Source organism: Pipra filicauda, unplaced genomic scaffold (assembly GCF_003945595.2).
Source record: "Pipra filicauda isolate LSUMZ 115617 unplaced genomic scaffold, ASM394559v2 scaffold497_size843975_pilon, whole genome shotgun sequence".
NCBI classification, from domain to species: domain Eukaryota; kingdom Metazoa; phylum Chordata; class Aves; order Passeriformes; family Pipridae; genus Pipra; species Pipra filicauda.
In genome coordinates this window covers 443,857-463,416 of record NW_024104639.1, presented here as the reverse complement: position 1 = coordinate 463,416, position 19,560 = coordinate 443,857, and the positions used below count along the sequence as shown (strand labels likewise).

The window sequence follows — 19,560 nt, the reverse complement described above, 5'->3', positions numbered from 1 at the left end:
AATGTTGTGTATAATTATTTCAAGCTTTCTTTTAAGAAGTAATAATGTAATATAATGGTAAATAAAGTATAAGAAATGAAGAAAGTTGTTAATTACAATGATCTCATTAAAATCAGCTGCCAGAGAATCCTAATTCCCAACATATTTAAGGGATTAGTTAAATAGAGTGCATCATAAAACCAGTCACTTCATCTTCTGTTGAACTAAATCTGCAGCCAGTTTTTAAAAGCATAGCTTAATGAATGAAATGTTAAAAAGAAGGAGAAGTAGCTAAAGATATATAAATTTGATTTTTTTCATCTTTAATCTTTTAATTTTCTTAACTATTAAAAATTGATTTGAAATCAAGTATGTCTATCCAAGCCATAATTTTAAATAGGTTTGCTTATATGCAACTGTTAATTTGAATAAACATTATGAAGAAGCAAGGAAAATGTAATAGACAACTTTAATATTTTTGTGAATAGCATGTAAATGACAAATATGTAAATTCACTGACAGAGTTTCCAATTTATTTGGCAATAAAAGTACATAGAAAACACATATGAAAATACGGAATAATGTATGTGATTTTTTTTCTTATTTAGGATATTTAAAACTGACAATTTCTTTTTGCTTTGAATATGTAAATTTTCAAGTAAAAGATTGAAAAAAACATTATTTTACCTCAAAACAAATTTTCATCATGTATTTTGAGGTGGAGAGAAACCCACTTTTTAGCACTAGTTTACATAGATATATGTTTGTTTCTGTATTATACTGTTAGCAACATATGTGTATATTTTTCTTTGAAGTTTCTTTAGAACAGACAAGGTGACTGCAGGGTATTCTGTTCTTAGAAAGAAAAAAAAATAACTACCATTTATTCACAGAGAGAAGCAAATATTTATTTTCCAAAGTCTGCAAGACACTGAAGTCAGATAGGATTATGTAGCATCAGTTAGTAATCACGGTAAATCAATTAATTAATAACTGGAATTAAAGAAGCTGATCCAGTCAGCTGCACTGGCTGTAGCTGACAAATATGCATATTTCTAACTTAACCTCAGGCAGCAGTCAGAAGGTCCTCACTTTTGTCTAGTAAGATTTCAGTAATCAACTGGAAGCAGATTTATTAGGTGAGATATGCTGCTGGTTACATGTATAAGACTCATATTTCATTCTTTGCACAAGTTTTGTCATCTTCACATTGTCTATCGCAGTGGGAACTAGGGGAGGGTTCTGAGGAACAAGAAAACCTGCAATTAAGAGACTCCATTGTTTTAAATTTTAGTTAAATTTTCTTTTCCTTCTTGACTGAGATACAGCATTTAGTCAACATACTATAGGAATGGTAAACAAGCTTAAAGAGGATAGCTGCCTCTTTTAGATGCCATATTTCTTGACATTTGACTCAGAAGCTGCTTGTGTTACAGCTTATCTCTGAAGCTACAGTCTTTTGAAGGAACAGTGTCTTCTACAACAAAATTTTACTCTTAATTTTGAGATATTCACTGAATCCTTTTCATAATGTATTTCTCTTTTAAACGTTAAAGAGTAGCTGTGTGTTAGGAAGTTAAAATAATAAATCATAACACTATGCAACACACATCTGTGTATTCCAGAAATTGTTTCATTGTTATAGATTTAAAAGATTCCAGTTTCTTCCCTGTTGAACTGCACATTTTATATGTTTCTATTGTTTTTTTAATCACTTACTGATTAAGCTGGTAGTTCAAAGCTTTACTTAGGTATCATTCCAGGAAATACACTGGATGATTTGTGGGTGAATTTTTAATAAAACATGTTTTCAGACATTAAGCTAAGTAATAGAAGGCCAGAGAACGTTAATTACAGGGGTGTTTTAATTATCTTCAGTTCAAATGCTGGTGATTCAGTTAACATCTTTTATTTCAGCATAAGATAAAAGTATCTAATGAATAGCAAAGCAGCTCGCTTAAAGCAGAGCAGATTTTCTCAATGAGAGGAAATATGACAATAATGTGCTCAGAATGTATCTGAATTGTCTATAATGCATTAAAATTGGACACCCTGGGAGGAAGAGAAGAGCAACTTTTTTTTTTTTTTTTACTTTGTGTGGGAAAAGATATCAAAATAAGAAAGCTCACTGAAATAGATTTGAAGACGACAGCGAAAAGGTAAGTATTGACTGGTGACCTGGAATCGCGCAAAATCACCATTATAGAGAATTACCAATAAGAATCAAAACCCAAGTGAACCACCAAATCAGGTGACGAAACAACACAGTTAGGGAATCTAATAGAAATTAAGATATGTATTTCAGGAAAAGGAATCATGTTCAAAAAAAGGTAGTAGAAAGTGTGGCCATCAGGATTTTGAGAATTAACTTCAAAACCTGATCTAACCAGTAATACACTTTTCTAGAGATTAGAAAAGTGGGAAACTTATTAAAGTGTCAATAGCAGATCAAAGGCAAAAATGCATTCAAGGAAAATGTTTTTGAGGGTAGGGGAGGGAAAGTAAATCATATGTTATCTTTGTTATATTACCTCATTGAGGCAACCAGAGAGGTTGTGCATTAGAAGCTTTCCTTTGACTTGAAGGAACTGAGTCAAAGTAAAGAAAATCAATAAACAGAAAAATAGCAGATTGCTAGGATGAGACAGTCTTTTCTGTGTAGTTCTGAAAGAGATTTATATGAAGTGTTTGAAGTACAAATGTAGACCTTAAGGTTAAGTTAGCCTTTCTATAGAAGTAGTGTGAGGTGATGAACCTGTCAAAAATCTTCCACGATGAGCAATTGGCCAATTTCCAGTTATAAAATTGGTAGAGATTTAAAAAAAAAAAAAAAAGAAATAGAACTTGGAGAGCTAAGAGATGCATTGTTCGACATGTAGAAGAAAAATCAATGTAACTTTTGAAGAAGAATGTGAAATTTTTTGGGAAGTCTTGGAAATCAACATTATAGTTGATACTGTACCATTGAATTTTTAAGATGTTTGGCAGTGTTCCATGAATAAAAGTCAACTTTTGAAGGAAAAGTAACACAATGTGTTAGGATAATACATGGTTACAAGGTAAGAATTGAAAGTCGTTCTTGTGATGACATTTTTATATTACCTAGAAAAAAAAATAAAGGAAGGTTACCACAAAGATCCCATACATACTTTTGTTGGAAATTGTGCTATCCAATACAACTTCACATAAAATTTAGAAGATAAAGTTCACACTATCACAAAATTATATTGTATAACCATATCTAGAGTCAAATGTACAAAGGTTCATCCTCAATATTATGTGACTTACAGAGTACAATATACATAAATTTCACTTTTGCTAAGTGCAGACTAAATGCTCAATAAGTATAAACCCTACGTATAGGCATGTGATGATAGACAATTAGATTTTGGTTGTGAGGTATCAGAGTATGAGTAAGGTTGGAAGGAACCACAATGGGTTATCTGGTCTAACCTCCCTGGTCAAGCAGAGCACATGGCACAGGATTGTGTCCAGATGGTTATGGAATATCTCCAGTGAGGGCGACTCCACAGCCTCTCTGGGCAATCTGTTCTGGTGCACGGTCACCAGCACAGTCCAGAAGTTCATCCTATTCAGGGAAACTTCCTGTGTATCAGTTTCTGCCTGTTGCCTCTTGTCCTATTACATGGCACCACTGAGAAGAGCCTGGCTCCATCCTCTTGATGCCCTCCCTTCAGATACCTCTAGACATTGATGAGGTCCCCTCTCAGTCATCTCTTCTTGAGCCCGAACAGTCCCAGCTCCCTCAGCCTGACCTTGTAAGAGAGATGCTCTAGTGCAAGGTCAATCACCTCGAAGTCATTGTGACCAGTCTTTTGCAGATCAGTAAAATTCTATCAAGATTGTATTTAAGGATTTTTTTTCTCACAGAGCATCCTTGCCCATGAGATATACTCTGATGAGTCAGTGTTAACAAAAGAACAAATAAATATAACATGAAAGGCATTTGCTTCTTGGCTTCAGATATAGGAGAGTTTATTTCTCAGTGCTTAAAGTTCAAGGAGAAATAAAATTGAAAATTTTAAATGTAATCTTTATTACAAGGAAATAAAACAGTATTAGATTCCTGAGAAATGCAACTAAGAATACTTTTAAACAGCTGAATAAAAGTTCCTTAAATGTATCTTTTTGATACTGAGAAATAGATCTGTACATTATGCTGTCTTCAGCTTGGTGATTTGAAATGTAGTAAATAAGATTCTCTGTGTTGCTGAACACTAGAGAATCCCAACAATACATGTGAAGGTCTTCCAGATACAAAAGCCAGTAACCTTGCTTTGTTTTTTGTCTTATGGTATCCCTAGGGATTGAGATGTTCCTCAATTAACATAATTCAGAGACTATTAAAAATCTTATCAAAAAATAGCTGCTATGATTCCTATTGGGGTTTTTTTTGTGTATCAGTTAAATACTTGGTTTTAAGAGAATTAACAAATATAATCGTGATTAAATATTTAATTGTGGACATTTTAACTGCCATAGTCTTGTCCCAGGTATGTTCAGAAGTAAAGGTTGCTAACTAAAAATGTGCACAAACTATTATGTGGGTAACATATATTTTCTTGCATTTCAATCTAGAAAGCAACTGGACTTAGAATGCTGTTGCAGTTATGCAACTAAAAAGTATTGTTGAAATTCAGAACAAAAATAAAATTATCTTTAATAACTGTTTTTCTTAAACTAATCAAAAATACAAAATATTGGATTTTTCAAGGCACAAAGGGAAATAGTTCCTTTCTTATTTTAAAACAATTTCTAACCAGTACAATTAATTGCAAATCTATCACATGGAACACACTGAATATATTCCATTAGAAATTAGAAATGTCATTGTTGTAATCTTGCTTTAAATATAATCAATCTTTCAAGAATTAACAAGAGATACAGTGTAATCAAAAAGTAGTTACACATAAAAGAAGCTTTACCTCACCCAAGAAGTAAGAGCTCAAGATTTTAATGCCTCTGAAATTCTGTGCTTGATGGATGTTGATAAAAATGTCCATTCTTCTTATTATATAAAACTGTAAACTGTGCTTGAAACATCTTCATATATGTTGATATTCCAGATTCAAAACCAAGTAAAGACATTACTAGTAATGTCAGAGTAGTGTAACTGGCTTTTACAGAGATGGTATTTCTTTTGTATGTAGGATCACTTTCACCAGCTGTAGCAAAAGCAGTCTAGATAAGATTAGTGAGTTCTGTGGGTATTTCCATTCTTTTTTTTTGAATGCTTAAATATTTAAAATGCCAATTCTGTGTTATTATTTTATTTTATATTTTAAGTTGGTGTTTGTGTTCATAATTGTTCATTGACCTGTTATTCTATTATTTATTTTACTATTAACAGTTCTTTCTTACCCTATTTTTCTTTCCTGTGTTTCAGGAGATGGGTACCTGTTCCTAAATTTCTGGGATTAATTAGTTATTTTTATTTGCTTCTAATCTGACTGTGTTTGTAGTTATGGCTAGTGTATTGTTTTAGTCTTTTTTTCCCTCTTTCTCACTTTCTTTAAGTTTGAAAAGTGGGAATTTCTATCTTAAAATTAATTTAAAAATCTGTGTTGCAAACCTAAACAGCAATGACGGAAAAGAAAACTGACTGAGACTGAGCAGATTATAATGACAGATAAATTAATTTATCATTAACTCTCAGGTTTTAAATTTAAAATTGCACTCATTAACTGTTACTGCAGTTTCCTTTCAAACTGCTGATGTGCATACATACTAAAAATATTGAAAATCATTTGGAAACAAAAGTGATCATCGCTTGAAAACCTTAAATTTCATTCTAGTATTGTAACAATTTTTTCAGATGATTGAATAAAAATCTTATTTTTTGTACCAACTCTGATACTAGTGCTTAAAAACTCATTGGGGTGAGGGAACATTCTTGAGACATTCAGATACGCAGCATACAACAACAAGGGGTTTTGAATGGGTAATACACACATTACAACTTCCCTAGCCCTAAAACAGTGAGTGTCTTATTATCAAAACAGGATTCAGGAGCTGATATCACTTATGAGCTTTCTAATAATAAGTAGATTCCTTGTTCTGTGAAATTCTAAATGAATTTATGAAGTCAGTGAGTTCTAAGAAAGCTCATGATTTTAACTTTCATTCTCAGATTTTGTAGGCTCTTTGCCTGCTTTATGAAAAGATAAATATCTTTTAGTATGTCCTCATCCACTAAGGTTATGAAACAAAAAAGATTCTCAGTGAGAACTTAACTTCATTGTCTGTCAAATGACTTAGAAGCCGTTATTATGCTCTTCATCATATGGTAGGAGTGATTCTTTCCTAAACCAAATAAGTAATGAAATTTAATTTAGGTTTGGAGAGTGCACAGCTGAACAAATAAATAATATGTAGGCTATATGGCCTCCAAAAAAAAAAAAAAAGGAAAAAGAGGGAGTTTCTCATTGGAAGGGATGATTATTTCTTGTAAGGAGATCTGTAAATCCTTGCAGATCCTCCATTTTTGGTTCATACTTTCTGATGCATCAATGTCTCAATTCTGGTATTGTAGCTAAAACGTGTTAGTTTTGTTAATCCCTGATTTATTTTTACTTCTACACGTCTGTCATATAATGCTTCTTTCCTCTTACTATCTAAATACACTTGAAAGACTCTGAAACAATCTTCTTCAGAAGACTGCCAATTTTCTTTTCTTTTTTATTCATTTGTTATGTTGACAGGTAAATTGTTTTAAAATGATTGTTCATTTTCTTTCAGAAGTTCCTTAAATATCATGTCAAGGCTTCGCTGCAGACAGTTGACTTGAAAAGCATGTTTAAACTTTTATTTAGCTATTTTTTTTTCATCTGTATAAACTATAACACTGGTGTGCTTTTTCAAAGGAGTGAACCTGTGCCAAGGCACAGGCTGACTGCAAAGACCTATTCCACCTCCATTTATTACTAGTAGAGACTGTTTCACTGCAAAGACATTTATTCTAGCACGAAATACATTAGACAGCATTTTCTCTTATTTGATGGGCCCCATTCTCAGACCCTGCTACTTTAACTCCATTTTATTGGCCAAGACAAACTAAAACATTACATAAATGAAAGTACACAACCTTATTAAGTGGGTGCTTCAGAAGCAAGACAGAGTCCTGGAAATGTACCACACATTTTATCATCTTGAGCCAGAGAACTCTGGTGCAATGAGAAACATGAAAGAGTGGAGACACCTCACCATCCTCCAGCTTGCCCTGAGACACTGAGACAGAGAGAACTCATATCCCATCCCTTGCTCTGGGGGCAAGGAACATGGAAAAAAGTCTTCATGAGCTGCACACAATTTCTTCAAAAATTAAGAAGAAAAATATTAATGCATTAAACATCACTTAAGAGTCTAGAAGACTATACCACACTGGAAATTAGTTTAATCTACTGCTATCTGTTGAATTATTGTTCTTACAGAAAGTTTTTTTTAATTATTAGTAGAAAAATGAGGAATTAAGATTAATAATTGTCTACAATTCAGCTATTTTAGATTCAAAATTTGCTAGTGCATCTGTTAAACAAGGATTTAAAAAGTCACATAACTTAAGACTAATTTGAATCTGAGTATTTTTTATTTTTATTTAAAAGTTATTAATATATTAAACATATTTGTTTGATATCTGATTATGCTTAACTATGAAATATTTTGACATCTCCATGCCACAAGATTTGATAATAAATAATTTATGATGTGTAGCTCTACCCTGACATTTAAAAATGGAGTCATTATATAGAATTAGATTTTGGGTTATAAAATTGGAAATCTTGACCCTTCAAATTTATTTAATATTGTCTCTAAAGCTTTAATAATTTAAATAGGAGCACAGGGTTTTGCTTTAATGGTTCTGAACTTTACTGCCCATCTAAAATGGGCATGAATTAACTGAGATTAGACAGAAAGAGAAATATGTCTAATTTCCAGTTAATTGCATTTGTTTGGAAAAAGATAAGAAAAAAATAAGGAAGTAATACTTTTGCAGATTGATATATTGGTTATTTGAATAGCAGCCAATATTATGAAGAAGCTATCAGATATGAACCCATTCTGAAGCAGAACAAAATGTAGGATTTTGACTTTCTCTCACATCTCAGTTTCTGTTAGAAAATTCATTTCACACTTTCCTTACACTTGGCTAAAATGAGTAAATTTAGTTAACTAATTTTAAGCAATGCATGACTTCAGTACTTAAGAAAACTATATAGAAGTTTTTGAAACTGTATGCACCACAGTTCCTTAAGGAAAAAAATTAATATAATTGAAATTTAATAATCATTAATCATTAAATTGAGAGCAAACTTTCTTTCTAAAGTTAGGCATTTTCCCATGAATCTAAAAGTGTGTCTCATACTCAGCCCTATAAAATCTACTTTTCATACCTTTGGAAAAACATTTAGTTTTGTTTAAAAGATTTCAAGAAACAGAAACTGAATACACAAAATCTTTTGGATCTAGTTTTCATGGTTTTAAAGGAAAAAGGTGATGAACGGTTCAATAAGTTTACATAGAAATAATTTGATATTGTGTTTAATTGAATTTTATGTATTTATATAAAATGTATTAAATAACAACAAAAATTATTTAAAATGAAGAGGTACTTTCATCTTGAAATGTAATTCCTAAAATGTGTCAAATTATGTTTCTCGGCTACACAGTTTTTGACCTCCTTGATTTTCTCCTTAAAAGACATACTTTATTGATTATACATATTTTAGAAAACTTATACTTTTTAATAATTCAAGTTTATAATAGAATCTTTTTTTATTTTTTTTTAATTTTATTTTGGAAGAATTGACTTTTAGATGTTCTCCCATTTTGTACTTCTTTATTCATAATCTTTTTTTTTTTTATGGGTTCCTTTTCTAGAAAATATAAAATAGCCCCTCACATTATGGGATTCAGTTTGTGGGTTTAGCATTGCTAGCCCAATAAACCTCTTTCTCATGGTGCGGTCAATTAGTATGGATAGATACATAACCCATTATAAGAAATACTGTCTCTTCTCTGCTTGGATATCCTTAACCCATTATGACAGATATTTATATCTCTTGTTCTTCCAGGAGTCACCCAAACACTTAATAACTTCCCAAAAGTAGTTATGAGAATATCTAAAATTAATTTATTATACTAAAATTTCTGGCAGCTATTTCTTGTTCTATCATTTATAGATGAAGAGAAAAATTATTTTCTCTAATCTTTATCTCAATCTACCACATCTTCAAAAAGTGACCAGTCTGCTCATGTTCACATTCTTCTATTTTGGAGATTAAACAAAACCTATTATTTAAAAATGTCCTGCTATATGATAATAGAACCTTCTTCTTCTTTTTCTTTTCTTCCTTTTTTTTTAATACCAAAAACTTGCTGTGATATTCCTGCTGAGACCTTACTGCTCTTGAATGGAGCAGAAATATTACTCCCTCATTTTTTTAATCAATTTTGATTTTGTAATTAAACTATGTTGTGAAGACTGAAGAGATGACAGTATGGACATCTTCCATATTCTCCATTATATTTTTTTATTTGTAACTGTTTTCCAGTCTTACGATGGTGCACTGTCTCTGTCTCTGTATTTGTTAGTGTCTTTTTATTTCTAATGTATTTCTGTATTTTCAAGTAATAACTAAAATATATATTTCTAGATCAGATTGTCTTTCACATATTCACTGTATTGTCAAAACAGTTTTAAGTGCTCCATCACTTTCACATATCCAGACTGATATCTACAATAAATATACCTTTAATTTGGAACTTCATAATAAATTTCACTACCATTTTATATATGTTATAATTTCCTTTGCATTACTTTTTAAATTATTTTGTATCTGGAAGGTGATATATCAGTCACTATACTTATTTCCTTGTTACCTATAAATTAGTGTTGACTTAACCACTTAACCAAGAAATCATTGCAACTGAAAATCTCATAATTGGACTGCAAAGGATCAATAGAATTACATTGTATATTAAATCAGACTAAGAAAAAGAGAAACCAATGATTTAATGTATGTGCTAGTTTTGGCTGGTATAGGGTGAATTTTCTTCACAGTAACTAGTATGGTCTATGTTTTGAATTTGTGCTGTGTTGATAATACATTTTTGTTACTGTTGAGCAGTGTTTACAAAGAGTCAGGGCTGCTCCTCCTACCATCCCACTAGCAAACAGTTTGGCGGTGCCCAAGAAGTGGGAAGTGACACAGCTGGGATAGCTGATCTCAAATGACCAAAGGGATATTCCATACCTTGTGGCATCATGTTCATCAATAATCTAGGAGGAAAGTTGGCCCAGGGCTGCTGATCAGTAACTGGAAAGGTATTGGTTGCTTGGTGGTGAGCAAGTGTTTTCATTTTCATCACTTGTCTTTCTTGGGTTATATTTCTCTCTCATTGTTATCCATTAGCAAATTTTCAGATGACACTAAGTTGGGAGGGAGTGTCGATCAGCTGGAAGGCAGGAGGGCTCTGCAGAGGGACCTGGACAAGCTGGAGAGTTGGGCCGATTCCAACGGGATGAGGTTCAACAAGGCCAAGTGCCGGGTCCTGGACTTTGGCTACAACAACCCCATGCAGCGCTACACGCTGGGGACTGAGTGGCTGGAGAGCAGACAGTCAGAAAGGGACCTGGGAGTTCTAATCAACAGGAAGTTGAATATGAACCAGCAGTGTGCCCAGGTGGCCAAGAAGGCCAATGGCATCCTGGCCTGTTATCAGGAACAGTGTGGCCAACAGGACCAGGGAAGTGATTCTGCCCCTGTACTCAGCGCTGGTGAGGCCACACCTGGAGTACTGTGTCCAGTTCTGGGCCCCTCAGTTCAGGAAGGATATTGAGGTGCTGGAGCAGGTCCAGAGAAGAGCAACAAGGCTGATGAAGGGACTGGAGCACAAGCCCTATGAGGAGAGGCTGAGGGAGCTGGGGCTGTTCAGCCTGGAGAAGAGGAGGCTCAGGGGAGACCTCATCACTCTCTGCAACTCCCTAAGGGAGGTTGTAGCCAGGTGGGGGTTGGTCTCTTCTCCCAGGCAGCCAACAGTAAGACAAGAGGGCATGGTCTTAAACTGTACCAGGGAGGTTTAGGTTAGATATTAGGAAGAAATTCTTTACAGAGAGGGTTACAGGCATTGGAATGGGCTGCCCAGGAAAGCGGTGGATTCTCCGTCCCTGGAGGTTTTTAAGATAAGACTGGATGTGGCACTTAGTGCCGCGGTCTAGTAACCGTGTCGGTGTCGGATCAAGGGTTGGACTTGATGATCTTGAAGGTCCTTTCCAACCTGGCTGATTCTATGTTTCTATCATTTTCCTTTTCATTATAATTCTCATTTTCACCCTTCAAATTCTCCTTCCCCACAGTGGGAAGGACTTTGTGGTGTTTAGTTGCCGACTGGGGTTAAAACACAACAATATATTAAATTCTATAAACATACATCATGTCGTTAACTAACTTTTTTTAATCTTCTCATTTAGACCAATTAAATACTAGGTATCCTAGTCTGGATTTTTATAAAGTAACCCATTAGATTAAAAATCAGTATCCCTTTACCAATTCTTCAAGACATGTTTTTACTCCTTTTGCAGAGTGTATGCACTGTTATTCTTAATTTTTTATTGCATTTGTACCTGTGTAATCAAATTTATCTGCATGACATAAAGCCATATTGTGCCATTCATTTTTAAGCAGTATTCCCTGTTGGTTCCATTGAGGACTGCTGCTTAAAAATGGATGGTGCAATATGGCACTTAAATCTGCAAATATAATTAAATTATATTAGATGTTAGCTGTAGGAGCTCAAAAGTAGGTGATCTGAAAGCAGCAGTAAGAATTAAAAACTTCAAGCTGCAGAAAAAAATTTCATAGCAAAAATATTAATTTCCTTAAAAGCTGAAGATATTTGAGATGGATTCTCATACTTATGTAGTCCATTCTTCACACTTCTTTTACTGAAGTTTTGCCTTTGGTGTTCTTTTATTTGGTTAAACTGCAAAGGCACAATGGAAAACATGAGCAATAAGCACATAACAGGGGCTTTTAATCCAATATTGTTTTACTGGAGGTGCAGAAAATTTTACTTTATAGTACCTAGTTAAGCATAGATTATAAGGATCTGTTGTTCGGCTGGGCGATTTTGCCTCTGTAGTTTTCACCTACATTTCTTTTACAACTAGTGCTGAAATTTGATAAAAGATTTGACTGATGATGGTAATGCATTTTATATTGTATTCTCCATTTACTAATGCATTGCCATGAAGGGGTAGAGTTTAGTTCTTTGACAAAGGCGCATGAATACTAATGATCAAGGTAGGTAATCTTCCAGATAAAAAAGCTTGCCAATTTAGATACAGAATGGGTGATACTTTGTTGTTGTTGTGATAGGGCTTTTTCAAAAGTTGCAGAGGATGCTATTTTACAAGGCAAGGTACCATTAAAGTTCAGCAGACAGAGGAACTTTTTGCCATTAATGCTAATAATGTTTCAAGGAAACAGTGAGCAATGCATCAACACACTGATTCTTATCACTTCTTACCAGAGCCAAGTCCCTTTTTCCCCTACTGTTCCATTGCTGACCCTGGAAGGCAGGATAAGGACAGCATACTGGGTAACATTTTTGTGAATAAACTGGAATAAGCTAGAGCATAAATAAATACATAAAGTGATACAGTATTTCAGTGTCTAAGCAAACATTATTAAAAAATACTGAAATATTATTGTAGAATTACATTAGAAAATATAATTTGACTCCTGAACTTTTTTTTTATGCTGGTTGGTTGGTTTGTTTTATTCTGCAGGATATTTTTCATTCCCGGAGAAATGGTTCTCAACAATTTTTGCTTTTGTTTGTCTATTAGTTTGTTTTTGTATAACAGTTTATATTTGTGGGTGTGATGGGTTTGCTAGGCTTTTTACTGTAGGTAGACTTTTCAATGCTAGCATAATAATTAGACAAGTTGATTTTCAGAACTTATAGTTTTTTACTTTTTTAGGAAACTAAATAAATCACTGCACTATAAAACTGAAGCGAAGGCAATGGGGTCTACTTAGCTCCAATAAGAGTAAGTGAAAGTCAATGGATAGCATGGTGGTAGTGGAACTTTTTCATCCATCCAAACAACTACAACCTGATGCTAGGTGTTTTTCAGAGGCAAAAGTATATTTTATTTTCATATTAGGTTAAGATTTTCAATTCACTGTAGCTATGGTTTCATGTTCATCTTTGATTTCTGAGCATTAATGTTTAGTGACCGTAAGAGTAGAATCACCTCTTCTTGAAACTTCTGGATTTTAAATTAAACATTTCCCAAAAGGTAAGAAAGGAAATATAGTCAGTGAAATCTATGAGTTTACTAAAATATCAAGCAAACCTCTTCCTTCCCACAAATACTTTTAGAAATGTCTTGCAGGCCAGTCTGGTTGCTATGAGAACTTAATGGTTTACCACCTAATGATTTAAGATTAAACATTTTCTCAGTTTGCAAAGGTCAACTGAGTGCTTACATCTTGAAGCAACTTTCCTTTATACTAGTTGTTTTTGAGACCCAGGAATGTGAATTCTTGTGAAGGTAAAGAGCCATTACTGAAGCAGTTGGAAAATAAGACAGTAAGGGGAAAAGTAAACTCAGAAGGGCCAGAGGGAAAAAGTCCAGAAAGAGAAGACTAAATAAGAAATTACTATGAAATACTCAATATAGGTATTTTGTTCTTGCTGCAAACTAAATGTTGCATATGTCAGAGTGACAAATAGTTCATACCTTACTCCAGTCTGTACTGAGCACATTGTAGCAAAGGCTGCAGACACCTCTTGTTGAGAGTCTTTGTACCTGAAAGATCCCTGCTGGAAATCCTGCTTCCAGACTTGCACTTCATCTCTTCTCTTGTGTGAACAGCTCTGTGCCAGATTCACTTGTATGAACGGATATGTGCCCACTATAAATCCAGTGCAGATGTATGTTTCTTTCATGGAATTCAGTGTGTGGGGAAAACGTTTAGATGTTTGAATGTGTCATATAAACATTTTAATTATTATCAACTGTAAAATGAAATGGTATTATCTTCACCTTTTAGAGATTCTTAAGTTATTTTTACCAGACTTCAATATAAATGAGAACTCTCAGATTTTTAAAGGTGCTAGATCTTATTTTGTGGGTTGTTGGTTTGTTTTTTGGGGGGTTTTTGTTTGGTTTTGTTTGGCTTGGGTTTTGCGGTTTTTTAGTGTTTGTTTGTTTGTTTGGGGGTTTTTTGTTTGGTTGGTTTGTTGTTTTTTTTTATTTGTAAAAATTGTTGGGTTTAATCCCTTTTAGAGATCTATATACATCTGTCAGTGAAATTATTTCTGTGATTTTTAGTTTATACCAGCTGTGATAATATCACCTTTCAAGTATCATGAAATATTTTGGCTAGATATATAGATAGGTAAATATATTTTGCTCTGGTTTAAGCATACTAATAGTTTTGTAAAAACCCTCTTTTACAATTAAGAAGATACCTTTATTAATTTCATAGCTTGTAAGAATAAGAAAGAATCAGGGTATAAAAAAATCTTTATTTTTCTTTAAAGGAAGGTCTGCTATATTTTGAGAACTAAATACATAGCTATTAACTTTAAGTATTGGTTTTGTGTGACATGACTTCAAGTTTCATTAAAGGTGAAATTCTGTCCCTTTTTGTTTTCATAGCCTTGACTTTAGTGGAATCATAGTTTGACCTTAAATTTACACATTATTTATATCTGTGGATTAGGAAAGTATAATAGTGATATGACTGCTGAAATGGGACAGTGTTATTGGTCTTTGTTGCAATGGCTTATTTATGCAACTCATAAACAGTAAGGAAATGGAGTTAGAGATAAGTAATAAGCTTTTCTGACAGTCTTATTTCACTTATTTTAATGCTTTTGTTGCTTATATTCTTTCATATTTTCTTCTGTTTTATCCAAAATCTGGAATAGAAAATCTTGAGTACTTAGAAGATGGTAAGCAGATCTGATATCATCAGAACTACCTGCCACACTCAAGTAGTGAAGATTTTCTACTTTGTGTTTTTCCAGTAACTCAAGGCAAATAAGTCTCTGCATATGAGGGTCAGCTAAGATTCTTACTACTTTTTAGCAAAAAATCCATTAGTTCCATTATCTTAACATGTTTTCAAAGGAAAGCATGAATTTCTGATATTTTACATGATGGTGGACTGAGGGAAGATGCTGAGATAATTCTTTTAGCCTCAGAACTATATTCTGTGTGAATAGGATAGTCTTGGTGCTCACTCGTGTCTTGGAGTGTGCCTATCCACCATACTGAGCACTGTGTCCTGCTCTGGGCCCTGACTGATTTGCTTAACTCTAATATATGTGCCACATCTATACACACCTGTGCAAGCAAAAGTCAAGACCCTTCTGTTGACATATTTCAAATATCATGACTTTCACACTAGCCCATTAAATCGTTTCCAAATTGTGTATGCAGACCAGAGCAATAGGTGCCATCTGCTCCTGTTTCAGGTACGGTCTGTCAGACTCTGCAGCTACACCATACTGAAAGGAATCCATGTTAATGTAGATTGCAGAAATCCATTCTCACAGTGATGGGGCCTTAAGTTGCTACGTTTTAAAGATGTGCTCTTTTCATGGTATACTCCACCAAACATTTTCTGTGAATTAAGTGGTCTTAAAACACATGATATGTAGCTACACTAAGAAATATCTTGTATTTAGGATGACGAGTAATGAGATAAAATCTTATGCAATAATAGTAAGAAAACCACCTTTTTCTTATTTAATATAATGCACAACATATTAATGTTTTGAGAGAATACTGCAAAAAAATCCCAGATTTGTTTAGCAAATGAAACATTGAGTGCTACTTTATTTATAAATTCATGTCTCAACAGGAAATAAATTTGTTAAATAGATAAGTTAACACTAAACTAACTAAAAAATGTTTTATATTCCAAAACAGTTAGAAAAATATTCCAAAGATATGCCACAGTCTAGACAACAAACTCCTAAATCACTATGTGTGTGTGAGAAGCAGGTCATAGACATAGGAAAGCACTAACATTGAATAATCACCCGGATATCTGATGAAGAAAAAGAAGAAATAACACTGTTTCTGCTTTGACAGTTTTGAATAATGACAAATATTAAGTTTTGTTGTAAACCTTAGAAAAGTACATTATTGTGGTAAATAACATCGTCATTTATCTGCCATTTTATCAAGTATTATAGCTGTTAATGGTAGAATAAACATGATGTTTGTGTGATAAAGAAAAGTGTGTGCTCATAACATTATATATATAGTTATAAGTAATTGGGATATAAATAAGTGGTACATCATGGTCAGTCAAGAAATCCTGACTTTCCTATTTCAGTAGTTGTAGATATTATTTTGAATTATGAGTCTATTGGCATGAGTAAGAATTTACCAGTGTGCAGAAAGGCTGCATAATCTATGTTTTATTATAGTATAAAGCATCATATGAATGAATAATAGTTTTGTATGCTGTAAATAATAGCATACTGTGTATAAAGCACATAATTTATTTATTAAGATGGTTGATAAATAGTAAAGAAAAAAAATTGATCTGGAAAACTTCAGAGTGCCATCAATTCTTTTTTTATATATGAGAAAGTTGCACATTCTCAGTATGTCACAGGATGCAAAAATTTAATCCAGTGCAGAAGTGTCATAAAATTTCCTGCAACATCATATACCAACACACAAAAAATCAATTTAAACTGATTTTTTCATATTTATAATATTACATTATTAAAAACTGATTTCCTTCACTTTCCAGCACCCTGTGGAAGCCGGTCAACAGGCTCTGAAGGGACTGTATTATCACCAAACTACCCCAAGAATTATAGTGTTGGTCACAACTGTGTTTACTCTATCACTGTTCCTAAGGAATTTGGTAAGTAGGTTTGGTCTCATTCCTATCTTTTTGTTGCTTGAATACATTCTGGATGATTTGTATGGTTGCTTTTACATAAAAAATATTAATGAGAAAAAGCTGTTTTAAACTGATACTTCTGTTAACACTTTTATCATTTTTATAGTGCACTATTTCCTCTAAATGCTTGTATTTATCATTATCTTTTGAATTTCTCTTTACTGACAAATGAAATTAGAGCAGCATGTGTCTGCCTGGTTTTTGTAGATTACCAGGTCTTCCATCAAAAGTTTACTCCCCCAGTAACATTTTCTTCTGCTGACTAGACTAAATTTTAACTATGTCTTCTGTCCCACACAAAGACAGGACTTATACAGCACTGTTGTATCTCTCTGGATTTATGAATTATTTTATCTCACTTTATTATGAAACAATGCTTAGGATAACAGTTGATGGTTGTTCACTTTGGCTTCTTGGTAAGCAGTATGCCACATACTGAACATCATTTTTTTCTTATGGATAACGTAGAGGTGCATAGGCTACTACAAAATAAATAAATTTTTAAAAGTACTGTCTTCTAAGTCATGGCAATCTATCCTTATTCCTCCAGAATATTAAGAAAAAATTAAACACATTTGTACAATTCTTGATTTATTTCTAGCTGTTAGAAACATGTGCTTTTGATATAACTAATTTGTTTTAGATAAACTGGAAAGTTTATGTCCTCCCACTTCCATCAAAATATAAAAGAATTCAATGACATATTCTGAAATATGATTATGATAGACTGTCTGCCCTATCTCGGGATAGACCTTTACTCTTTTTCTTGTATTTAAATAGTGTATTTTGACAATTAGTTCAGGTACGTGTAGAATATATAATTTTTTTCATCCACTTTTGTGCATACAGAAAACAAAAATACCTGTGTGTTGAAGGAGAAAGGTAAAAAAATACCTGCCAGACAAAAATGAGAATGACATGATGCATTGAAACAAGTACCAAAATAAATATTTCCATTTTAGATGCTGTTTTTCCAGTGATACTTCCACAGTAATCAGAAGTAGTATTCCTTGCACCCAAAAGCTCAAATTTTAAAATACAAATCTTTCTTTGAATTGTACAGTGGTGTAGGGGTTAATATTTCTTTCGATCTATGATCTTTCTCTAATCTATCATCACTGGAATTATTCCAGTAACAACCATTGAGAAAGTCAAAGTCATTTTGGCAATTGATTTAAATGAAATTTTTTTTGCATTCAATATAATTATTTGTCTCAATCTGAAATTTTAAAATAATTACCTATAATTCTGTTGTTTTGGCTCCTGATAGAAGACATTGCATTAGGAAAAGAGTTTTCACTTGCAATTCTTGATATGTAGGGATCTCTCACTGACAAGATGGTCACCAAAAAATGCTGTGGAAAAAGACACCGCGTAACATCTTCAACTCACCTACTAGTATACATCACAATGTGTAGATTTGTCAGAGATTATTCACAACAAAAAGTCAAACCACGTTTTTTGAGAATGAAGGGGTACTCCAGCAAAACTGCTGACATAAGATAAAGTAATTTTCCTAAAGGAAACAGCAAAAAATCTTCCATAATCTTCTCTATTGCTCAAACCTTCAGTATGAAATATAGCAATCAAATATTTGCTGAATGGAAGCTCTTCAGGAACTATTTTGGCATCCAATATAGTACATGAGATACTTTGTTACATGAGTAACAAAGAACAATTTGGGGGGAAAAGAAAAAGCTAAAACCAGGTCAATATAGGAAAAAACCCACAAACAATGGAATAGCATATTTAGTGTGTAGAAGGGAACTCATTGGCCTGGATTAGTTTTTGATGGAGTGAAAAGAAAAGCTATTTCATCTGCAGCTTCCCAGGTTCTCATGTCAAAAATTCTGTGGAAAAGTCATTTCAGAGTGGACTTTTTTCCAGTGTTTCATTATTCTGTCATGAAGAATCACAGTTGCAATATTTCATAGCATGACAGGTTTAAGCTACAAGATAAATGACTCACAAAGGCACACAGTGTGCCACAGGAAAAATCTTTTGTAAACATGGAAGACTCATCTTCTTTGACACTCTCCCACTGATATTTTAAAGTGGTGTAATGATCATTAATTGTTCAACACTGAAATCCAGCACTGGTTACAATTAAAATGCAGATGTTGGAGATTTTTTTTTTCCCTGATGCACATAAACTAATTTGTATTCTCTGCTTTGCATAATGGTGTCATCTGTACTTCTATTTAGGTTAATATTTTTAACAGTATAATAAATTTTATGCCAGCTTGCTTCTTTCTGTTAGAGCAAAAAGATATATTGAACATACACAGTAAGGTATGTAAGTGTGGCTTTGAGCTATGCTATCAGAAAATTAGGTATCAATTCTCAGCTGCCATCAAAATGTATAAAATTTAAATTAGAACTCTCTTTTCCTACCAAGAAGCTAGAAAAATTGTATACAATTGGGAAAATGTCTAGTTTCCGTGGAAACATTTGGTTTATGTTTACAGCAAAATATATTAAAAAATTGCAAGAATTTTATTGCATGACATTTTGTGGTAAGATTACTTAGAAATTTGGCAATGAAGGTAGATCCAGTTTGCTTACTGTAAACAGGGAAATTAAAATCCACTATTCTCTTCAATTCTTGAATAAC

General features: G+C 33.1%; 1 protein-coding gene across 1 annotated transcript in view; it reads left to right on the top strand.

Moving 5' to 3' along the window:
* Window positions 1-19,560, top strand: part of CSMD3 (CUB and Sushi multiple domains 3) — a gene marked incomplete at its 5' end in the record, with an annotated part of 538,890 nt that overhangs the window by 370,905 nt on the left and 148,425 nt on the right. Inside the window, one exon of the mRNA XM_039386640.1 lies at window positions 16,791-16,907. Coding sequence (XP_039242574.1) covers window positions 16,791-16,907 — 117 coding nt within the window. The remainder of the gene's footprint in view (window positions 1-16,790; window positions 16,908-19,560) is intronic.